The sequence below is a fragment of the Haliotis cracherodii genome, unplaced genomic scaffold (genome assembly GCF_022045235.1).
Source record: "Haliotis cracherodii isolate W230 unplaced genomic scaffold, xgHalCrac1.p SCAF_9, whole genome shotgun sequence".
Lineage (NCBI taxonomy): Eukaryota > Metazoa > Mollusca > Gastropoda > Lepetellida > Haliotidae > Haliotis > Haliotis cracherodii.
In genome coordinates, this window is record NW_027266343.1 from 29,178,807 (window position 1) to 29,205,175 (window position 26,369).

The 26,369-nt window shown below is 36.5% G+C and overlaps 2 protein-coding genes across 3 annotated transcripts in view; one reads left to right on the forward strand and one right to left on the reverse strand.

Annotated features, from left to right (window-relative positions):
* The window catches only part of LOC139452094 (probable JmjC domain-containing histone demethylation protein 2C), a 102,565-nt gene extending 84,753 nt beyond the window's left edge, over positions 1-17,812 (reverse strand). For both annotated transcript variants that reach the window (XM_071233409.1, XM_071233408.1), the window contains exon 1: positions 17,561-17,812. In XM_071233409.1, the coding sequence (XP_071089510.1) occupies positions 17,561-17,722 (162 nt within the window). In that variant the 5' untranslated portion in view covers positions 17,723-17,812. The remainder of the gene's footprint in view (positions 1-17,560) is intronic.
* Positions 17,813-18,456: 644 nt separating this feature from the next.
* Positions 18,457-26,369, forward strand: part of LOC139453282 (uncharacterized protein T19C3.4-like) — a 75,408-nt gene continuing 67,495 nt past the window's right edge. The window contains exon 1 of the mRNA XM_071234919.1: positions 18,457-18,607. Coding sequence (XP_071091020.1) covers positions 18,576-18,607 — 32 coding nt within the window. The 5' untranslated portion in view covers positions 18,457-18,575. The remainder of the gene's footprint in view (positions 18,608-26,369) is intronic.

Below are 26,369 nucleotides of genomic sequence, written 5' to 3' on the forward strand. Positions count from 1 at the left end.
ACACGAAGCTTCGAAAACGGACATATTTCTTCATGTTACTGAGCGGACAGCCGCTGTTATCGGGAAATTGGTGATGACAGATACTATTTACAATAATTTTTAAAATACTTTTCCGATCACATAAACAATGAAAATAAAAATGAAATAGTTCAGTGGATTTTATGATTTTTTTATATTCAAATTTTCGCTTCCTTGGTCCTCAATCTGGACGTTTGAATGTGTTAGTTCACATTTGTTTTATTTACAACTTACTTAAGTTGTTAATGCTATATTTAAATAGTGTGATAAAAACAAATATGTATAAACAGTAGGATTTAGACCTTTCAAATGGTGTATAACATGTAGTTGCAAAGATGTTTTACTAGATTAACATTTAGTCTATTAATTCTTTTATTACCCAATACCCTTCTTGACTCTAAAAATAAATAAATAAATAATTTCCCCTCTGCTGATTTCCTAGCTAGAGCTGGCTAGACTTGCTTTTGTTTACGTTTCTAGATTTGCGTTGTTTCCATTAAATAAACATATTCCAAAGTCATAGTGCAGGACTAATGTTTTACAAGCAGATTTTACAAGCAGCCCCAAACCCCCCTAGATGACTTCGCGTCTACCACACCCCAGGGGACCCCATTACTTCCCCAGGAGAACAACACAAACACTGGAAGTAAATTCAACTTTGATTGAAAGACAACCTGTTTTGTGTTGAAAGTTGTGAACAGCCTGACAAATTTGTGTGCCTTACACCATTTACATACTTTATTTACACACCTATGCTTTTCATGTAAACACTTAGTAAATTTACATATACACATGTATGTATAGTTACACATAAAATTACTTTCGTTGGTACCCCGGTAAATGTTGTGCATTTGAACAAGGTAAGGGTGAGTATCTAAAAGTGAATCAGGTCTAAAATATTCATAATCCACCTGATCGTAGGGAATACTCCTAACAATGAACAGATAATGTTTAAATATTTACCTAGCCACCTGAAGTGGCTTCCTCATTGGAGGCAGTTGGGTAGCCTAGTAGTTAAAGCGTTCACTCATCATGCCGAAAACCCCGGTTCAATGTCCGTCATGGGTACAATGTTTGAAGCCCATTTCCAGTGTCCCCCCGCTTTGATATTGCTGGAATATTGCTAAAAGCGGTGTAAAACCAATCTCACTCACTCCTCATCATCATGTGCTCTCCATCATTTTGTTACACTATTATCCTTCTGTTGTCATAAGTAAACCTATTCGTGTTAATCTCTCTTATGTATGATAATTGTTACTGTGGATTCTTCACCTACCATATATAATTCTGTACCAAGTTCATTATTCAGCCTTGCTTGAAATTGCATGAGGACCATTCACTTTTGTCGACTTTGTTATTTACCTACCCAGACTATCAATGTTTACCCACAGAAACATGGGAGCCTTATCAAACATACATACAGCATACAGAGGAAAAAATACTGTGGGTCATCATGACTCCCATTTATCAAACACTGAATATTCACCCTGGAGTAACACCTTTAAAATGATTCTGAAAGATAAGGTTGGGTCTGAAGAAAGTAAGTGACTTAGCATTTCTTCCTCTCACTGCCTGAACAATCAAGTCTTCACATCTCAGCCATCTCTTAGGCAACCACTTTGATCCCATATTTTACCAATTTCTATGTTTTGGCTCCAATGATCTATACCTCAAAGCTACCTTCTGTCAAAAACTATGATGACTATGATCATTTCAAATACCAACCAAGTTTTCAACCCAAAGGGAGTTTCTTCAAATATCAGATTCAATAGTATGTCTGGACCAGATAAGGTTGTCATTTCAATTGCTTGAGCACCGCATGATAAAACCTGATTTACATCACTTCATATAAGTTGTCTCCTTGTGAAATTGTCTTGGCTTCTGAAATATTGCTTCAACTACAGGATAACTTATATTGAGAGAAATATGGAACCCAGATATAAATAGAACTTTGAGATCTACATTGCACAAAGCCTATTTTCTATTATGTGTAATTTGTAATTGGACAAACGAATGTAATATATCATGTATATATTCATGAAAACAGCTGTGGTATTTCAATGTTCTATGTAGGGTCCTATATCAGATTGAAAAGCCAACTATTTTCAGGTGTTGCATGCATCAGCTGTAGCTTATTCAGATTCCTTTCAATATTCTCTGAATTTAATCAATTTTAATATATGTATTTGGGATAACATTTGTTACATTTGATATTCCATCATCTATGCAATGTAAAGAAATTGAGGCCTTCATCCCAATTTTCAGCCACTGAAAATCTTGTCGGGGGAATTCAGCTTGTGAAGACTTATTGAAAAACAAGAAAATGAACATTACTATATATATATATATAAAAACAGCACCAACTCTCTGTATCTAATTTCAAAAGGCGTCTAATAGTAATAGCCTTCATTTCCATTCATTCATTGCATGGATTGATGCTCCTGATATTAATCACTGAATAGTTTGGTCCAGACTCGATTATTTACAGACCACAGTCATATAGCTGAAAATAACAGTGATGAACAAAACACTGTGGTTCGGACAATATCACATTAGCAACTTGGACCACGTCAACAAAAACATGTAACTGTCATTCAATATTTCAGTTTTTTTTAACGTGATAATTGATAACATTGACCCAAATTGGGTAGGTATACATTTAATTTGGCCAGTATGAGGCTAGGTATATTATATTATCTTGTCAATGTGAAATGATTTTGATCCAGTTGTGTTCTTTTGTCAATATATGCTACTCACAAGAAGTTGAAGTACATGTACACCCAAATGTTTCATATGACTGTAGTTGATCTGTCATGGCATGGGTGCACTTGTTTTGAGTAGTAGTGTAGGCACCACAATACACCTACCTCAATTCTCAATACACAATCACAATACTTGAGTCACAATATGATACGTACCCTGAAACTTGAAACAAAATCTTGTGTGAAATTCTCCATGTTCACCCACTGTTGAACATGCATGACTTAATTTAGGCTTGTTCTAATGGTATTAATACCATTATGCAATCAGATTTAACAAAACAAATCATAAAAGGTAAAGTAATGCTCAAATAGGTTGTTAAGTCAAGTACTCGCAGATTTTGTAAATATCAATTTTGAAAATAGAATCAGCATCAAAATATGATTGGATACATGAAAAGGCGTACAGCATTTTTGTATCGTCAGGTGTAAACTTGTGAATCATGACACACCAAGAAACAAAGTATTTGCTGATCCTTCTCACATGTTAACAAAGCCAACTGAAGCAGGATGATACAACTGATGCAGGCACATAACTTCAACAGTCTTTCACAAAATTAATCGGACTCCCTTATGAAGCAATTCTGCCAACAGCTGAGTACCAGTGTCTAATGGCCATTTGTTGGCAAGTGAAAAGGTCAGGCCAAGTTCAGCAGCCATCAGGTGTTTGGAGCAAAAGGCAGGTCTAAATATGACCATACATAAGTGTAACTATGTGCACCAGGCTTACACTACATGTATCGGTTTGCAATCCCCACCTTACTATAAGCAAAGTGCCAAATTCTGTCAGTTGGGTTAGCATCTCAGCAAGCAACAAAAATAGGTATGATGGAAAATGTCCCTGGAAAACAAGTTCAGGCCAGTTGAATGCCAGTGTTTTGTAGGATACGAACAGACAGAGTCAATACCATAAGAAAATGGATGTGTTTCGCAATACATAGAGTTTCAGACTGCACAATATATAGTGAAATCTGTAAAATTGCAGATTGCAACTAGAAATATTTTGCCGTCTGTTAATATAAAATGAAAACATTGTACTATTGTTTGTACCGAGACAGATGTAGAAAATTGATGCATCATACCAGCAGCTGTTTATCATAATTATTATAGACATGTCTGTTGCCGAAGGCAAAAATGCAAAGTGGCAAACATTTCAAATGTGTTAGTAAAAAGAGCTTCAGTGCTGTGATCGATATCATCAAGTGGAACTAATCCTATGAATAATAAACTGATTAAAATCGGGGAGCCAAAAAATATGTGGTCTCCGCCCTCAACAAAGGAAGGTTCTTGAAACATTTGCTGTAGACAAAGGCATCAGATCTGAAATTGGAACTGATTCAGCCCCCTTGTCTGTATATCAAAGACCATGTAAAGGTTCTCCAACAAGATCTGAAGCTGATTCGTTGTGTAGTGTTTGGGCAAAGTAGGTCATTATTTTAGGAGGCTGTGAAGTCGACACTTGAAGTATGACTCCCACAAGGAAATGATCATTGGCATTACAAGAACACATCCTAAAAGGTCCAAAGATCTCTGATCCATTGGTCCTGAATTGTCTACTATGATAAATTAAGGTTTCATGACTCGGTCAACAATAGAATATTGGTCAATATGGGCAACACAAACAATGCATTTTATTATATGTCTATCATTAAAAGGTTCATACAGACATGCAACACTTTTATTTCATAGCTTTTCAAAGCTTTCGACTGTCATTTTCAAGGCATTTGAGTTGCGTTATTAACCAGTCAGTCAAAAAAAATTTCAATCCAACACACTTATATTAGTCGTAGAACCTAAAATGCAATTTATGAACATCACAAATTTTTCAACAAGATTTGTTTTCACAGCCAACAAATAAAATAAATTAAGACTTTGGCCCACAAATCTGTCCATGATAAATCAGTCTTAATCTTTTATTAACAAGTATGTATCTGTCACTTTTTACCTGCTGTACAAATTCAAGGTTAATCTATTCTAACTAACTTACAAAACACACAAATAGAACATAGTCCATCTTTACTTCTATTTAAGATGTTGCACCAAACAAAGATTGATAATATACATTGATCAAAGCTATAGTGACTAGGTCTCAACACAGCTTTTGGCAATATTCCAGCCACATCACAACAGAACATCTAGAATTGACTTACATCTTTGGGGAATCAAATCTGGGTTTGCAATGTGATGAGTGAATGGTTTAACTACTGGCCTACTGTGACGGCAAAATTCTCGTGACGTGAGTTCATATTTAAATTGAATATCACACACCGACAGATTGTAACCCAAGGACACTTTAACCAAGAAAGTTGACTTGCCTGAATAGTGACAACATATAGCAACACCACCTAAGTAATATAGACAATGACAGTTCTGGACCACTTCCACCAGAGCCAGAACTGTCATTGTCTTTACTACTACCTAAAATATTTGAAATTCTAAAAAACCCTTAAAGGTCAATTAAACAGTTGTGAGTTTGTTATAGTTATCACCATACAGATGTACACCACACTATCAAATGACAATCTGTGCTTACCATAACAAAGTCAAGGTATATGGGTTCAAACCTTATCTAGGTCATGCAATCAATTGAACAACTCTATGACAAAATTTTCACCAAACTTTAGATTTCAATAAGCACTGAAATATAGCAAGTAAGTAAGTCTAGTGTTAAAAATTACAGATTGAGGGGATCCCTAGATGCAAATACCTTAGGAACAGATGTCGAGAACATCCTTAATATTAAACAGTGGGTCCTTGTCAAGTCGCCAATGTATGGATTCACATACCCCCTTAATTTCAATCAATGAATAAACTTGTTTTTATAAGGGTTTGGGAAAGCAGAACACGTCTTTTAAATTCTTTAAAATGCAATTTGTACTGAAAAGTTTCATTTTCATACAGGTTATAATTTGTGATAACTTGACATGATTATGTTTGAAACAAATGGCATATGGGCTGGGATGGAAATTAACCAAGACCATCTACTAGCCCAAATAATGATAATGATAACAAATGTTTGAAATTATACTAGCCCGCAGGATACATTAACAAAACTGGTCCTGAGATAGCATGATAGTGCTAATTTCCATTCCTCATGTGCATTCTAGAACGACTAATAACAGCATCTGACACATTATCAGCATCACAATACAGTCAAGTCTTGTTAATCCGACAATCAGCTTTATCCGACACAAATGATGGGAACCGATTTAATCAGTGCTATTTAGACCTGTTAATCCGACAGTCTTGCACTCCGACTCCGACACACCTAATTTGCAACGAATTGCGAGTACACAGCCCCGTGTTTTGATGCGAGACGAGTCGGTGAGTAGCTGCATATTTCAACGGCTGCAGAGATAAACTTGCTTAACAATAAATAATTACTGCTTTAAATATACAAAACAGGATTAATCACATGCCTAGATTACCTCAATCACATTAAAATCTGATACAAGTTCTCGCTACCGCTGAAGACATCCCATTACAGGTCACGTCAGAACAACCTTTCGCGAACTTTGACCGACCATTGAAATTACTAACAGGAAGTCGACATTAGCCACTAAGAAAGCAGCTTTCTCAAGCATTGCGGCACTAGTTTCAAATCAGCGACTTCCATTCCAGACTATGCTTTAAAAATCAGTCAATTTTGAATCAGTCATACAGTCCGTAAAGTAGTTTTGTGTTAAACCTTAGTGGTTGCATGATTAGAAAACATATTCGGCTGACAATGTAAACACAACAACATGAATATTTCATTTTTCATTTTCCTACGTGTTCGTATCGTTATCTATCATGTTGTTGTCCAAATTTCGATCAAGAATGTTTATACTACCCAATTTCATTTATCCGACATACTCATTAATCCGACATAATCATATGCAACCAACAATGTCGGATTAACGGGACTTGACTGTATATATATTTTTCTGAGTTTGAGATTGATGTGATAGGGTCAAGCAACCCATTAGCTGTGAAAAGGATGGACCAGGTGTTAGGTTTGACCCATATAACTCATAAATAGAACTCTGGCCAGTTGTTTTATTAGAGGGGTCAATGACCCAGATGTCCACCAGCAATGAGGCATTAGGAATGGAGACTTTGATTGTCACACTTAATCTGACATTCACATCAATAATTTTTTTCACTTTTAATGTCAGCCTGGGACTTGGTAACAAAATGATTCCAATAGAACAATGAAGTTATTTATCAAGCCTTAGTTTATTTCAGTGAGTGTGTAAGCATGGTTTTTACGCTGCTTTTCGCAATATTCCAGCAACATCACAGTGGAGAAACACCAGAAATCGGCTTCACACATTGTAATCTATGTGGGGAATACAAACCAAGTCTTTGGCATTACGAGCCAACACTTTAACCACAAGACTACCCCACCATCCCTGTTTATTTCAGCCTGCTTACATAACATTTAGATGTATCATAGCCACCATGTATGGCCGTATTGTTACAGCATGAAGATCTATATTAATACAGTAAACTTCGGTTATAACGAACCCGCTTATAACGAACTAACGGATATAACGAACTTACTTTTTGGTCCCGACTATTTGCTTTAGTTATGCTGTATATATGCTTCTAACGAACTACGGTTATAATGAACTAAAATTAGTAGTCCCTTTGAGTTCGTTATAACCGTACTTAACTGTATAGCATTTGAGACCGACACAAGTAAAACACAGACAAGTAAAACAAACTTTGGTCAAGTAAGTAGGGAACTACAGGGGCTAATTTCACTTTAACGAGTGTATTTCAATAGTAGCCCACACTATTGGAATAGTAGTAAACCAACTTTAAGGCTTGATAATAATATTAATCAATGTAATAGAAATGAATAAAGTATTGCTGACAATCTCAAAGATGGCAATTTTCTTCCCTGTCACTACTCAAACCAAAGGTTGGTTGGTTGGTTGGTTGGTTTGTTGTTTAACGCCACATTCAGCAATATTCCAGCTATATGATGGCGGTCAGTAAATAATCAAGTCTGAACCAGACAATCTAGTGATTAATATCATGAGCATCACTCCACGCAATTGGGGTTGATGACATACATCAACCATGTCAGCGAGTCTGACTACTTGATCCTGTTAGTCGACTCTTATGACAAGCATAGTCCTTTTAAAGCAAGCATGGGTTACTGACCTATTCTACACCGAAACTTCATGGGCCTCAAACCAAAGGAAAGTAATTCTAAATATGAAGTTGTTGTAATCCACTAACCAATTGCACAGGCAGGTTTGAAATTTGCATTCAGGGGTCCACCATTAACTGAATAGACCACCGAATGGCCACATACTCAGCTCAACATGTCAAAATAACCTTCCCCTCTAGCTAACGGTGTAACAAAGTACACAAAGTGGTGAATACAATTCGTTAATTATTCAGGAATACCACATATTCTTGGGTATGTTTAATCTACAATTCTTCACCCCAAAATACACTTGGGTAGAGTGGGGTCCACAGTTTATACTGTTTATAGAGTTTTGATATTTTTCCCAAAAAGCAAATACAATACCACTGGAATTTATCACTGAAAATAACCTGCAAGTTAGTCCTGTTATTACACTATCTGGTTATAACAGGAGTCATCAGGAGATGACATATGACTCAGCAATATTCCAGCCATATGACAGCAGTCTGTAAATAATCGAGCCTGGACCAGACAATCCAGTGATTGACATCATGAGCATTGATCCACGCAATTGGTAACGATGATATGCATCAACCAGGTCAGCAAGCCTGATCACAAGATCCTTTAAGTTGCCTCTTACGACAAGCATTGTCACCTTTTACGGCAAGAATGGGTTGCTGAAGACCTCTTCTAACCCCATTCTATGTCCAACTTATCGCCATTAAAGCATGAAAAAAAACAACAGTAAAAATACAAATCTCAAATCATTAAAAGGCACCATTTCACCACTCAACTCCCCTGTATAGCATCTTTCATCAAGAAGTATTCAGCAGTTTTGGAAATGATTCATTGTAAATCGAACTCTATGTTTTTCATCTAAAACCAACCCTACCTCAAGCTGTCCAATGACGGAAACAAACCTTGCTATCTTACAATGTGTGCCGAATAGGACTGCAACGAATACACTATGAGGCGAATACAATTCATATCATGAATATAGGGAAAAGAATATGAATATTAATTCACGAATACAATAACAAGTCAATCAATCAATCTTTATTGTATAACAAGTCAGCAGTTGATGTATTATTTGTTATATTCAGTGAAACAATAACAACATAATTATTTGACATGGTTTGATAATGATTAACATATTATAAATTTATATATATTGCACTTATCCAGGTACTAGTATGTGCTCAAATGTGACAATGACCAGTGACCACCATACTGTCAAATCAAATACGAGAGCGTTGTCTTTTGAAGACATCTATGCATATAATATGTTCTCATGGATATTTTTAGGTACAGGGTATGTAAATGCACATGATTGCATAGTCATGAAGGGATTCGGTTCGATTCACCGAATATGCGAGTGAATCGTAACAGCCCCAGTGCCGAACACCTTTCACTCTACAAGCCCAAACTTGGCTCTTATCGTCATTTTCAGTTGATGTTTATGTTATTACATGGACTAGTATAACCATACAAATATAACAGGACTTGGACTTAGGACCAATGGTTTATGTCACAGACTACTTACTCTAAGACAACAAAGATTTGAGTGAGTTGGGTTTAACGCTGCTTTCAACAGTATTCCAGTTATATCACAGCGAGTAAGCTTAAGGATAAACCAGAAGTGATGCAGGTCTTAGAGGTTTACCACTTTGGTGAAACCCATGGTGCTGACAATTATGATGTAATAGGGGTGTCATGATAAATCGAAATCTTGATATATTGCTATTGGTAAGCACGTAGAGTCAATAAATCAATTGTTAAATCACTTTCCGATCAATAGCATCGATTTCAGTTAAGAATATCGATAGTTTCGATTGTATTTACAATATCATGCGATTGAGTCAAATGCTGTTTAAATTTGTTTTTCTTTTGATCATGAGTGTTAGTAATTTACACATGATAATGTGGAAGTTTCTTTTTCTTAAATTATTAGGGTAAAGAAAAAACAAATCAGTCATATCTCACTCTGTACTTGTTATTTGTTGTGATTATTACATTCAAAGGAAACTTCAGTTCCAAGGTTTAATTCAACTCTAAACTCCATCTACAAGGATATACTGAAAACCATTGATATTTATCGCAATAGTTGCTTGCAATATCAATAGTTATCGCAATAGTTTCTTTCAATATTAATAGTTATCGCAATAGTGATTTCCAGACCAATAGTCACCCCTATAATGTAATATACCATACAATTTGGAATTAACTTATGCTATTGATCTAATAATGGATTATGCGTTGGTTTGTTCAAGAAATGATAAAATCAATTTTCAGCAAAATTAGACTTAAAGTGCCATCCATTAAAGTGAGTAAATGAGTTGGGTTTAACATGCTTTTGACAGTATTCCAGTCATATCACGGCGTTTCAGCTTTATGCATGTTATGTGGGAGGAAAGCCCAAAGTGATGCAGGTCTCAGACGATTACCACTTCAGAAAAAAGAAAAAGAAACATAAAACATAATTGTGGTGAATCGGGATTTGAACCCATAATCATAGGTTTCTGGCATGCCCAAGGGACACAACACTGCACAGCGCCTTAGATGGCTGGCCACATGTCCATAAAAGGAATAGGTGCATTAAAACATCTCACAAGACTTATGGGTTGTTGTACATGCTATCAACAGAAGGTTTGCCCAGTCCGGACTTAAATATTTATGTGATACAGTTGGAATATTAATGACAATGGCATGAACAAACTTGGAAGGACAAGTTGTTGCTCTCAAAATTTAATCTAGTGACCTGTTACAACCAGTCAAACTATGGACAAATCTGTTAAATAAGTGGTGCGTAACTCATTGTGTCCACCCTACATGCATTCTAATATTATTCAATTGATTGGGAAAGATATAATTTCAAGAATAAAAAACTGACTGACTGACTGAATACACTTGCTGACATAGATATTGATAGTGATGTCCTGGTGAATCAAAATGTATCACATCTTGCCATTTTGTTCACACACAACAACATCAGCTGAAATGGGATTTATATCAACAGATATACTATGTCAACTAGATGTTTTTATCCCTACAGGACAGGTGGATTGGGCTCTAATTATGACTAAATTACAATTCATTTATTAAATTGGGAATGCCACAAACAGTAACAATATTGATCAGAAATATATATTCATATATATATGCTTCAAGCTGCCAATTGTCTTTCTTTTGGAATTTGTCTTTTTTGCATGACATATTGGTGTCCACAACAATTATACTTTCACCATGCCCATTATGAAAGTGTCCATTATCTTCAGATGCAAAAAGGTAAATAGTTCTTCCAACTTATCTTCAACATCTGGATGCAAATTGCTATGAAATGGAAATAAAGGTTCAAAACTATGTGACAGTTTCCTTAGATCCTCACTACAATGAAGGATCCTAACTGTTAGAAAGGATCCTTTTGGTCATTCATGGTGAAATACTGTTTTACCCCTATCCATACAAGAAACTACATGCTAACTGAAATAAAGGATCCTTGTGATGTATCACTTCAGGGTGCAATATAGTTATATTCCCATATCTTGCACAAGATACTCCAAGCTAGCTGAAATGAAGAATCCTAGTGGAGTTCCAGTTTAGGGTGCAATATTGTTACATTCACCTATCCAGCACAAGATACTAAATGCTAACTGAAATGAGGAATCCTAGTGGTGTACCACAGAGTGTAATATTGTTACATTCACCTATCCAGCACAAGAAACTACACAGTAACTGAAATGATGGATACTTGTGATGAACTACTTTAAGGTGCATTATTGTCATATTCCTATTTCTTGCACAAGATACTACAGGCCTACTGAAATGAAGGATCCTTGTTGTGTACCAGTTTAGGGCGCCATACTTTTATATTCCCCTATCCAGTCAAGATACCACAGGCCTACAGAAATGAAGGATCCTTGCGGAGTACCAGTTAAGGGTGCAATATTGTTACATTCCCCATCCAGTCAAGATACAACAGGCCTACTAAAATGAAGGATCCTTGTGGAGTACCAGTTTAGGGTGAAATACTGTTGTATTCCCCTATCCAGCACAAGAATCTTTTTGCTAACAGAAATGAAGGATCCTTGTGGTGTACCAGTTTAGGGTGCAATACTGTTATATTCCCCTATCCAGTCAAGATATTACAGGCCTACTGAAATGAAGGAGGATCCTTGTGGAGTACCAGTTTAGGGTGCAATATTGTTACATTCACCTTTCCAGCACAAGAATCTATATGCAAACTGAAATGAAGGATCCTTGTGGTTTACCAGTTTAGGGTGCAATATTGTTACATTCACCTATCCAGCACAAGAATCTATATGCAAACTGAAATGAAGGATCCTTGTGGTGTACCAGTTTAGGGTGCAATATTGTTACATTCACATATCCAGCACAAGAATCTATATGCTAACTGAAATGAAGGACCCTTGTGTACCAGTTTAGGGTGCAATACTGTTATGTTTCCCTATCCAGTACAAGATACTACAGGCTTACTGAAATGAAGGATCCTTGTAGTGTAACACAGGTGCAATAGAGTTATATTCCCCTCCCCAAGGTAAGATCCTACATGCTAATTGAAATGAAGGATTCTTGTGGTGCAATACTGTTTATTCCCCTATTGAGCACGCGATACCACATGCCAACTGAAAAGAAGGATCCATGTGGTGTACCAGTTTAGGGTCCAGTACAAGATACTACAGGCCTACTGAAATGAAGGATCCATGTCGTGTAACACAGGGTGCAACAGAGTTATATTCCTCTTACCAAGACAAGATACTACACGCTAATTGAAAGGAAGGATTCTTGTGGTGCAATACTGTTTATTCCCCTATCTAGTACAAGATACTACAGGCCTACTGAAATGTAGGATCCCTGTAGTGTAACACAGGGTGCAATAGAGTTATATTCCCCTATCCAAGGTAAGATACTCCTACATGCTAATTAAAAGGAAGGATTCTTGTGGTGCAATACTGTTTATTCCCCTATCGAACACACAATACCACATGCTCACTTTAGGGTGTACAACTGAACTGCAGGCTACAGTCTACAAGATTGTAATTGTAAAGGCATCATATTGAGGGGAGTTTATATATCAACCATAAATTGTGTATTGCAACCTGGTGTTGATAGCAACAAGTAGTTCAACTGGGAGAAAATCAGAAGTCCATACAAATTCTCACTTTTTCAGGTATGCAGACTAATGACTATGCAACAGCATACATGTGACTTACAACATGAAACTGCACAAGAACTTGTATTGAATGTCTCCAATGAACCAAATAAAATAAAATATCACCAAACAATAATATTTTTCAGCCGACAAGGCTTCATCATTCTTCCCAGGACATAATAATCATCATAATGGTTATGAACATATAAATATTGACTGAACAAGTTTTCCCTTTTTAATTGTTTACATAAAAAGGAAATGTTAAAATAAACTCTCAATGTAATCATCAGTCAAAGATAATATTGATCAAAACAACTTAAAATCCTAATTCCTTAGTCTACAAGACTGGGGCAACATTAAATTCATAGCAAAACAACACTTTCAGATACTGCAGTACTGTATAGATAAGTACTGTATACTATCAAACACTGCTTCCTAGGCTGGTTTCTATAATGCAAGCAGCTTACATAAACATCCGACAATCTGACATCAAGATCATCTTTGGAAAAAATGGATTTGAATACAAAATTGGTTATAAAATGGATTACTAAAGCTTTACTGGAACAGATTTACATTATATTTCTAGTATAAATAGACCTGAACTTTTTTATATACTACTGATAGATGAAAGCGAAATTGTCAAGTATAACCAATGCATGCATAGCCACCACCAGACAAATCCAATTAGGCCACAATTAATATTCAGTGTTTGAAATTGAGGGGGTTCTTTGGGTCCTTGAAATATTCTCTTATGGACACCCTAAATCTTGAACCTTAAACATCAGGGTTATGACAAGTACCACTTGACTTAAAGGGTTAATTTCATATGCAGTTATTGGGACAAGCAGACCATCGCCAATGTCGAACCCTGCTTTGGCCAATCCCTTGATGATACTTTGTTTGGTGGGCTCAGTGACCTGCGACAAATACACTGACACATAACCATAAACTGATCATAGCTCTAGTGGCTGGTTCACTGAATAATATTATGTAAGAAACTATGCATGTGCCACTATGGTGGCCCAATTACAGTAATTGCCCTCATTACTGAAGGGTCAAGGGGACTGAGGCAAGGACCAACCACTTTACACTGATATAATCTATGCATTAGCACAACCCATCAAGTTCAACAAATATACAACACTATTCAACTCATGATTAAATTTGAGAAAGAGTATTCACATATATATAAACAGATAGCTAAAATCAGGGAAACAAATGTTGCATAGCTTGAGTTCGGTTTATTTGATTTCTTCAGATCTGTAGTGATATCACCTGAATGAAAATCATTTATCATTCGTACATTAATCTGATAGATCATATTCCCCTAAAATAGCTCATCTCAGTAATATTAACTGCTCTTATGCATACATGAATGCCACACTGATCATTTAAGCCCTAAGTTTAAAGAGAGAGTAAACTTAAATCCACTTCGTCATGTATCAGTTAGAAAACAATGGCCTGTACAAATCAGTGATTTGATCTATGCCTTTGGTGTACAGTCAACACATAATGGTCCATGACAGTCAGACCTTACATTGAAATCACACTCCCCAATTTTAGCCAGCTACCTGGCCCTAGAAACCCTACAGGGATGACTAGACAACCCCCAATCCAAGGCAATGTGACTATTGTAATACAGACCTCATCATTGCAGTGTGTGCCAAAGACTTTAGTGTCAACCAGCCCAAACTTGTCTCTTGGTTTTATTTTGAGAAGATTTGTGTGTAAAATATGGTGCCGTTATTCAGCTGAACTCACTTGGCAGGGTTGTAATGACATTCTTCATCATGATATAATACACATATTGATGGTAAGTAGTGATACAATATGTTACATGTAAACTTGACATTTGACATGTTAGAAGACATTGCCATCATCAAAAGATGAAATTAAAATTTGAGTATATTGACGATACATGATCCTGAGATATATGTATGTTGCATGTACATAAAAATACACTTGCTTTGTATCATATCGTAATAAGCCTCACGTTTGTTGTATTGTTTGCTTGTTGTTTAACGCTGAAATCAGCTGTATTCCAGCTATATGACAGTCTGTAAATATTTGGGTCAACAATTCCAGTGATTGATACCATGAGCATCAATCCACATAATTGGGAAACGACAATATGCATCAACCAGGTCAGCAAGCCTCACCATCCGATCCTGTTCGGTGTCCCTTAGGACAAGCATGGGTGGCTGGAGACCAATTCTAACCCAGATCTTCATGATTGATGTATCATGGTACAGTGTACCACGACATAATGAATGTTCAGTGAATCATTACACTGCTAATAGAAAGACAATCCTTTCAAGACTCGGTTTTGGTTTGTGACTAAAGTCTCCAAATAACTACCGAAACAAAACAAACGGTCATCCTTTGACCCTGGAACATCTTAACATCCTGGTTCAGAGAAGATGTTCACTGGCAGCTTCTTACTAAGTCAGTGCATCATATCACAATACTTTTCAGTCCAGTAAGAACCAAAGCATTTACTTCGCGGACCACACCATCTAAATAGTTCCCCATTATAAGAATCAGCTGTTATCTTGTTTTACACAAATCAAAGTGTGACCAAGACATTTCAGATTCAGGCAAGTCACACCCATCACAAAACACATGTAAGCATTTTGGTAAAGCTGTATGCTTGACTTTCACATCATGGGTCCAAATCCCACATAAATGTGAGAAGGCAATGGATGTTCAGGATTCAGTTGCAAGTGTATTTGCTCTCAGTGAACAAGGACTGGGTGTTTTTTCCCAAAATGGATAGACTATGTGAAACTTACTGTGGATGTTCCTTACTGAGATGTGGCTGTAATTTCGCAAGAAATATAAACTACAACTTTGGTGCAACGGTTCCCTTGTTAGCAATTTATGGTTCTTGCGTATCTAGTAGCAATTACAACATATGGTTTAATTCTGACATATGAATGTATGTTAGCGTTTTAGCCTTTTAGAATGCCATAAATCCATGGACAACCTGCAACATATGTCAGTATAATGAGTTTAATATTTACATACATATATCGGTCTGTACCAAACATTTTTGCATATGCTAGCCTTATTGTGTTTTTTGGTATCATTCAAATAGATTTTACTGTTAACATATGGACTACTGGTATGATCAGCAAAGGTTTTAAGTATGTGTCTAAAGTCACAGACTGATACATGTGCATTTTGCATGAGATAAAATGGTTCAAGGCAGGTTCATTTTCTAAAACCTACACTGATTGTCCCTTCAAAATAATTTTTCAACATTTGGTCATAAAATTGGATAATGTCCTTTCAAAACTTGATGAAATGTCTTATTGCCACGTGTCTCAGCAAATTAACTGTTTTGATAATATTATCCACACTGCAGCATTAACGACAATTCCTTATCTACCTGCCTTTTGTCAAAACTGTAGAGTAGACAAGCGCTACAGTGCTAACATAAGAAAACTTTATATCTCATGATAAACAATATGCCATTTCTTGATACATTTACTTTCATTTTAATCATAAAATGACTGTCAACATTACAACACAACATCATATTGGCATATCATTAAAAAGCTTCTTGTCAGCTTTGAATTAATATTTTTCTTGATATGACATTATGCAGCTATCATAATGTTTCAATACACATGAAGATACAGTGAAAACTTGAACAGTTCATGAATGAGCAATATTGAATCATGTGTACATGTTATACTCAGGGACATCATGATTCATGACCACAATGATGTTAGTTTCAAAGCAAAACAAAATGTTTGATACAACATACATAATCATAGTAAACCTCAGGCATAAATGTGATTAGTTGTTCATACATTGACACAGTGGGTTGAATTTGTAGTGAGGCATAAAATAATGAGAAAATACAATTCAACCATCACTGGTGCTACATTTAAAAAGGATTACAAACATATGAGAGAAGAATCAGCTGATAGTCGAGCAAAATAATAAATAAAGCAAGTGAAATAAAAGTTAACATTCATTCATCTATGTAAACTTAACTGAACAATAAACAGACTAACAATACTAACATTAAGAAACAACTTTGTGTCTCAACGTGGCAATTCATGAAAGACTCCATAGTGACACTATCACATTCCAATGTACTCCATTTACACATGTCGATGTTGTTTACAAATTAGCCATGCAAAAATGAAGTTAATAAACAATACGTGTGAACGAAAGCACGCCACATGAACCTTTTAATTAAGTTGACAAACATGATTTATAAAGGACTAAAATGGAATGGCAGGGATATCCTTTGAATAATCTAAGTTGGCCTGATACCAAGCCTCAGAATCGGCATGTTTTGCAGCCTACTGCCCATAACAGTACTGAACATAACGGCTCCCACGGAGCGTGTTTTTACACATAGCGACACAATTTTAACACACATCGATACCCAAATGCATCATGTTTATATTGGAGAGGTAATTTTTAATTTCTAATGACATTTGTGGACCTTACCGTCAATTCCGTGCTTGTAGTATCTCTGCACGTCGGAGAAACAGCTCGTATAACTCCTGACCGCCATTCCCAGTCACCTATTTTGCTAACTTTTAGCTTTGTGAGGCTTCTGACTGACAAAAACCGCTTCCCAACTAGTTCTTCCCTGCATTTAAGCGCCATTTCTTCCTTCAAGTATCCATTTTTGTCGTTTTGAAACCGAAATTTGGCTAGAAACCTCGGACAAATTTCCGTGGAATGTCTGCACTCTGATTACGCTGAGGAGGAATACATAACATTAATTTGACATCTGGTGGGTCAAAAGGTCAAATCTAGATCTTCTTCCGCAAGCAAAAATAGTCCATGTAGTTTTACTGCCTAACTTTACTAATGGGTGACTCATGAGTGTGTATTTGGGTAATTAAGTTATATATACTCATCTGGCAACTTCTTGTTGTAGTTTTTCTATAGTTGTTTCCATATAGTTGATAAATAATTTCCAAAGCTTTCAGGTAGAGAAAGAGTCACGTGCGCTCATGAGCATTTACTCCAGAATGTTTAGCTCCTAATGTATTCTGTTTTCTTGAGTGAAAGATGTTGAGTCTGCTTTAACTAACATATGGAGTGTTTATTTTTGTTGTGTATTAAGAGACAATGTTTAAATTTAATCAAATAGACCTATTCTTTTGATAGGTATGGGAAACTGCAATTTTGTGTCCTACTGTCGAGCATTAAAGAAGATTAATTCAACACTGATAATCTATTTCTTGTTTAAGTTGTTTACTTGTAAAAAAAATGCCTTTTACAAATATTTATCCATATCGATTTCATTTACACGAGCGACAATCTGCGTGAACATGTGCGTGCACATGTCTTCTGTGTTTTGATCACGTGACACACAATATTGGTGACGTCAGCAGTATGGCCGCCATGTTGTAACTTATGAGCTCGGACAGTAAACAAGGGCGAAAGATGCTTTTAATGCTCGTCCCCTGGGAGTGTCTTTGGATTTTAAATAGTGTAATTCATTAGAAAGATGGTGTCTGTTATCATATCTCGTCTAGTCATGTAAGTATATTTTGTTTTAGAACTTTACGAGACATTCGAAGAACCGTTAAAGCTCAGTGGTCAACCCGAAAGGCTTCCGGAAATGGATTCATTATTTTGAATATTTGAATGATAGAAGGCCTCTTATGTAAATAAATATAGCATCATATTGACTGCTGTCTAAGTGTTTACGGTAATGTACCTTGGAAACCTTGTTTATTGTGTCGTGTACCATTTTATGTAATGTATTAACATGACTCATGATCATTGATCTTCCAGTTCAATGCTAAGTTAAGATAAACAAAACATCTTTCTCATGTGAAAGCTTTCTCCATGTCTGCAATTTCCAAGGAGGCTTTCTTATATTTTAACAACTTGTTGTAAAGACGTGTATAACAAAATTGAAAAGAGAAAGTCAGTGTCGGTTGCACTCAAGGACACCTTGTTGACTGGCTCTCTCAGCTAATCTAGGATTAAGTGAGAATTGTGTAGCCTAACAGGCTTGAATAGTTAATCCCTTAATTCCTATAAGCTGTATTTGATCCTGTGTATTGATAAAGCACATTAGAAACACACATTATGTGAAAACAAAGGTCCAATATTTATAACTTTGTTTAAGTTATAACAATTTCACCTGTCTTGCCCATTACATATAGGATAAGGCAACATCTTTTGGAGAATGTAATCTTGCAGTTTGCATTTCTTGTTGTGAAAATGACAATCTCATCAAAATGGGTTATAGCTAAAACGGCACCGATTGGCGAAAACGTCATCTCGCCTCAAGCGAAAACGGCAACTATTGCCTGGCGATAACAGCACCCTATTTTTTTTTACTTTGGTAAAATAAATGAAATTAAACTTACATGGTCGCTTGTAAACACCAATAATAGTGAAATGTTAAAACAAGTTTACATTAGAAATTAGCCTCTACTCCAACTATATTCCAACTTAGCCTATACGCAACTCAACCTTTTGTGAAAACATAACATGCCTTGAAGTAAAATAAATGAAATCCAACTCACATCGTCTCTTACAAACACTAATAATGATAAAATGTTAAAACAAGTTTACATTAGAAACTAGCCCCCTACTACAATTTACTCGTCGACTCTGATTGGGAGGCGCAACTAACTTATTGTGAAAACATTATATGCTTTGAAGTAAAATAAAGGAAATTAAACTCACATCGTCTCTTACAAACACCAATAATTGTGAAAACTTAAAACAAGTTTACATTAGAAATAAGCCCCCTGAGTCAGCTACTATTACAATGCTCGGTGGCACATGGGCCGATATTGTAAACTGATGAAGATGAAAACTGTGAAGAACTGTGTATGTGTGAATGTATGTAGTTATCTGTGAACAACTGGGAAACAGGAAATAACATGTAAATACATCAAATGATATTTAACAAATAACATAAATATATATACTACTACATAAATCGTTTTTATCGTTATTAGAAATAGAAGTGCCGTTTTCGCCCATTACATGGTAGCCGTTTTCGCCAAATGCGGTGCCTTTTTCGCAAGAGAAATCGGTAACGTTTTGCTTAGGTGCTGTTTTAGCCTGCACCCCATTAAAATCAGATCTAAGTTCTCACTTCTGCTAAACAAAGGTCTGAGGACATCCTATTACGGGTCATAATAACAAGTAGTCGATATCAGCCAATGAGAAAGCAGATTTCTCGAGCTTTACGGCACACATTTCAACCTGGCGACTTCTCTTTAAGACTACGTTTGAAAAATATGTTGACACAGTTCTCGGTTAAAATTTTCAAAACTGAACAAAAGGACATTCCAGAATGCCTAATATATTCTTGGATTGTATGGCAGTGCTTCCCATGTACTGTGCAACTTTGATGGAATCAGTTGTACAGGCAGTAACTGTCATTCGAAATACCGTATTCGACCCATTAAGCGCCCAGGGCGCTTAAAAAAAGACAGAAGGGGTGGGCGCTTATTGGGACCAATCCAGAGTCAAATTGGCGTAAATTCATCAGTGAGCAAGTAAGGAAGTATTTTCTTGAGAATAGTGCCCACTTTTTTTCAAAAAAACACAGCTGTGTAGAAGGGGGTGCACATTATACACGAATTAATGAGTTGATTTTTTTTCCCCCATGGAAAGACATTACTGTGAGCATGTAACACCGGAAATACCATGTCCATACTGAAGTTCGCAAATTATTTATTTATGTAATTACACTGTCTGGCTATATCTGTGTTCTTTGTATATCTGGACTTTTGTTTGTAACTTATTTCATTAATTTTATTCAAAATTCCTTTTAATATTGTTTTAATTAATTTCGGCAAAATCCTTATTAACAGCAACCACGGTCAGATTACTGCTATTGACGCCTTGACAGAGAATGGATACATATATCATAAATGCCATACTTTGATTCGTTAAAAGTCATATTTGTTTTTGTTGGACAATTCTATGTCAACACGTAATTCTCACGATCAAGCGATCACGTGCACTGGAGCCTTGACGGTGACTGGTCAGACTGGTTCCATGTAAAAAATAACACCCGGCAATAGCGATCAGCTGCTTTGCTTAAGGTTATTTTTATTTTAAATATGTTAAATATAAGTAAAAGCTGCATCTAAATTAACAAGATATTGGGATATATTATTCCTGATAAAAAAATAGTTTCAGATACAACTTTTGCCGATTCTTGCATTTAAAATTCTGTAAAGTTATATCATTGGGTGTGTCTTGACCGAAACACTGGTAGATTCCAAGAAAACGTGTGTACAGCTGATTGCTGTGTCCGGCTTTGTTTACGAGAAAATGCACAAGGAAATCTTAATCCCTGGTAATAAAACAATGCCTAGCTGAACAAAAAATACAGTTTAAACAGTAAATCAACATGTCTGGTGATTTTTTTCCCTCAAATTTCGAATTGTACTGACGAAGTTTCTTACCAGCCGTTCGTTTGTCGGACATTGCTGAAAGGGTACAGTGTATTTTTTTTCTGCGCATAATATTCAAAGTCACAAATATCTAAAATAAACAGAATACAGTCATGCCCCGCTTATACGGACTTCAAATATCCGGAAACCTCGGTTCCTGGATGATTTTCATTTAAAACGAAATTACTATATAAATTTTCTGAACTTGGGGGTGGTGGAGAGAGCACTTAATGGGTCGAATACGGTACCCAGTTTTAATGTTTTTCGAGGCTGCATGGTTAGAAAACACATTCCGACTGTCACCTTCATGATCTGGTTGAATGAAAGGTTGGTCTGATGTGACCCTTAATGGGATGTCCTCAGATCTTTGTTTAACGATAGCGAGAACTAAGATCTGATTTTAATGAGATTATGAAAATGGGGAATATGAGACAGGACTTAACATGTAGATTGCATGGTTATTTTGTTTTAAGTCTATGAGGAGAGGAATCCGTGATTGTTGGTACCATTTAAACAAACCTGTTGATTTTTTATTCAGCGCATCATATCATGTGTCAATGCATGAGTACAGGATTCTCAAATCCTACTTGGAAATACTTGCACCCATGGGGTAAACTTCAGTAATTTTGTCCACAAACTGGAAGAACTGTGTTAGGTGTGTCAGAAATGAATGATATAGGGTACGAATCGTGGATTCATCCTGATTATCTTCACAGGTGTGTTAGCACCAGACCCAGACTCATGTAATTCGCGGGTGGGTGGGTTACGTCTAAGAATTGCATCACTTGGGCCTTCCTTCCTCCATGTCCACACTAAGTTGACACACTGTGAAATAACTTTTCAAGAAGTGTAACCAAAACTCACCAACCCATGCTTGCCCATACAAAATGTCAGTTTACGCCTTTTTCGTTTTTGACATAGGTTATTTCTCTTTCACCAATTGTCTTATTTTTAATTATTTAGTTTAGAAAATTGATTTTGTTATTGCAAAAGTATGGTACTGACCTTTAAAACTATTTACCTAGTGTCACTTAAGTTCTCAACTGTTTTCTTTGTGAGGTTTTCCCTGGCATTAGGTTTTTATGTTTGGAAGTTAAATAGTCAAAAGTTCCTATTCAACATTTCAGGGGAGAAACACTTTGATTAGTTAGTCATCAGACTCTGACACTGATGATCAAGACTAAATACTTTCCTTAAGTTGTGGTATAGGGTAACCAAGCAATTACAGTTTCTGTGTGTCTCCATCTCTATGTGTGAGGGTGGAGGGACAAGTGAAGATTAATGTTATTTTGACAATTAGGATTTCGTGAACTGACCATGCTGATGTATTTGCGATAGAACAGCGGTAGAAACTAACAGTTTCAGTCCATTAGTCCTTATAAGGATAACATATAGCAAAGCCCTAAAAAATGGCAAGTATCTACTAGTCCTTATGATACCTTTACTATTGGGCAGTTTGGTAAGGACTACAGGACTAGTGCCAATTTCTAACACTGTAGAATATTATGAATTCAATTATGTCATGTCCACCTGTAATTGCCTAAGGGACAGATACTCCAGTGTTTGAAGGTAGTTGATATCCATGTTGTCGGTGTAAAGTGACCTGTAATCAGCCAAGCCACAGAACATGACCACCCCATCCTCATTTTGTGCTAGTACTTTAAACAGACCTGAGGTACTGGTGACCTTTACTGACCTTGAATCTCCACGGGATCAAATTCATTACTTAACTGGACTGAATAGTTAATTCCAGTGAATAAGTGCTGTAGTAGAAGGCCTCACCCACCCCCCTCCTTAGTTTCAAACACTGCTGTTAGAACATGGTGTCTACTTGTTTGACATGCCAAATAAGATTAGAAACAAATAAGTGAACTGCCTGTTCAAGAAGGAAAGGAAATGGTATTCAACCAATAAAATTACAGTTTTCAGAGGCTGTTGGAAGGTTTTCAATGTGAAGGTCTTTTGTGTCCATGTTCTACACATGGTAAATGGATATAATCCAAGGGTTCTTTATATATATGCATGGAGCTATGAGTAATTACTATCGATAGTGTCATGGATCTTCAGGGTTAGAAATTAAAGTTCATTGTCACTAATCTGCAAGAAAGATCTGCTGTATTTACCTAATGTAAAAAGTGGTATTTGACAAGCAAATATCCTCCTGGTAGGTTGATTTCAGATGGTTTTCTGGTCCTTATGATATCTTGTCTATTGGGCAGTTTGGCAAGGACTACATGACTCATGCCAATTTTTAACAATGTCACAGAGTCTGACCATCCAATTCATTGAGTCGCCTCTTTGAACCAGCATAGGTTGCTAGGGACCAATTCTAACCCACAATCCCCAGGGGCTCCCAGTTTAGTCACCTCTTACGACTAGCAGTGATGTGCTTGTGGCACATACTAAACCAGGTCCCAACAGGGTTTATGTGTACAAAACTATCATGGTATTCAGAAGTATGTTGTGTCATAGGTCATGCAAGCAAAATGTTAGTTCTTGATTTATTTAATCAGGAGACTGTTGTATTTGAACTTTTGTTAGGCGAGGGAGGGAGGTTTTATTTGAGACTGCAAGCAACAAGGCAAGCCATGTAATGGTGATATAGTCACATTGTTTAGATAATGAAATTTGATTAGAAGGCTATTTTTAGAATCGTGTCATTCAAACCAGACTCAAATAGGCAATGGGTCCAGGGTATGTTCATTATGTGTATCATGATAATAGAATTGTTTCCTGCAGGGCATGAAGACGAGGATGGATGGACTGGAAATGATTAATTCAACCATTTTGCACTGTCAACAGAACTCATTAATTATTACTATTTCATCCAAACCAGTATCAGGACCAAACACCCAACCTTACATCACTGTACTGTCTGTTCCTAAGCACATGTACCTACAGAGTATTGATTATGAGTTTGGCCTTGTTGCTTTACTAACTGCAATTATTAAAATAGCAATCCAGCGTTAGAAATAGGCCTTACTCCTAAGGTGCTTATCAAACTGCCCAATAGTTATCATAAGGACAAGTAGAAAATTGCCCTCTTTAAGGGTTTTGCTATATGTTATCATTTTAAGGACTTATGGATTAAAACTGTTGATTTGTCATGCTGCAATCAGTGATAAGCCGAAGGGTATGATAAATTAATGTTTGGAGAAATCTTTTGACCATTCTGCACCTGCCTTCAATAGGTTGTTTATACAAAATGAAATGTAAAAATAAAATGCCTCGCTTCTTACATTTTGAAAAACAAAGTTTGGACTATTATCGCCTAACACTGAACAATGAGTATGATGAGAATTCTGTACTATGGATAAAAAACTCAATGATAATTATGATGATACATGCTCTCGAAAATCAGTGTGAATATAGAGAATCTCACCCGAGTGTCTTTTGATATCAAATATATCAACACGAGTTGATAAAAGTGGAAAAATCCGAGGCTTGCCGAGGATTTTTGCCACTTTTATCAACGAGTGTTGATATATTTGATATCAAAAGACACGAGGGTGAGATTTTATTTATCATCCAACATCATTCTTTCAATTTTTTCAATTTGTAGACAGTAATTAGCAGTGTCTTCAGTGTAAAAAGTACTGCAAACAGCTTCAGTAGCAGAGCCATTAGTGATGTCATTTGATTGTGACGTCATGGTAACCAGTGATGTCACTATGGTCTGCAAAGCATTGTGATGTAATTTCATTGCAGCGATATCTACAGTGTAGATATCGCTTGATCTCATCCAAGCGATATCTCCTGTGGGAGCCAGTTTTGGATGATAAACCCTGATTGTCCCCCGCCGCATAGTATTCACGGCCAGCCGTACGTCCCACCTGTTTGTTGCCGCGATATCTCAAGAAGTAAACACTGGATTGTCTTCATATTTGGAACTATGTTGTATATACAGACTCCGCAGACACCAGCCGGTTTTGGTGACCTTGACCCCATTTTCAAGGTCACAGCAGGCAAATCTGCTTTTGGAGTTGGAAAACGGTGTTGCCGCGATATCTCAAGAACTAAACACTGGATTGTCTTCATATTTGGAACTATGGTGTATATACAGACACCGCAGATACCAGTTGGTTTTGGTGACCTTGACCCCATTTTCAAGGTCACAGCAGGCAAATCTGCTTTTGGAGTTGGAAAACGGCGTTGCCGCGATATCTCAAGAACTAAACACTGGATTGTCTTCATATTTGGAACTATGGTGTATATACAGACACCGCAGAGACCAGTCAGTTTTGGTGACCTAGTCCCCATTTTCAAGATCACAGCAGTCAAATCTGCTTTTGGAGTTGGAAAACGGTGTTACTGCAATATCTCAAGAACTCATCGCTGGATTGTCTTCATATTTGGTACTATGGTGTATATACAGACTCCGCAGACACCAGTCGATTTTGGTTGACCTTAACTTAATTTTCAAGGTCACAGCAGGCAAATCTGCTTTTGGAGTTGGAAAACGGTGTTGCCACAATATCTCAAGAACTAATGGCTGGATTGTCTTCATATTTGGAACTATGGTGTATATACAGACTCCGCAGACACCAGTCGATTTTGGTGACCTTAACTTAATTTACAAGGTAACAGCAGGGAAATCTGTTATTCGAGATGGAAAACGGTGTTGCTACGATATCTCAAGAACTAATTTCTGGATTCCTTCATGTTTGATGATATTGGCTTGTGGAGTTGGAAAACGGCAGTTGCCTCGATATATCTGCCTTTCTTTTTTTCTCTGTGTCATGTTGTTATGCAAAAATGACAGACATGTCTCTATATGAGCAGCCATGAGCCGATTTGATTTGCAGGAATTTGGGTTTTTGGGTAATTTTCTAATGGTACAACAAATATCCATGGAGGTATCTAACACA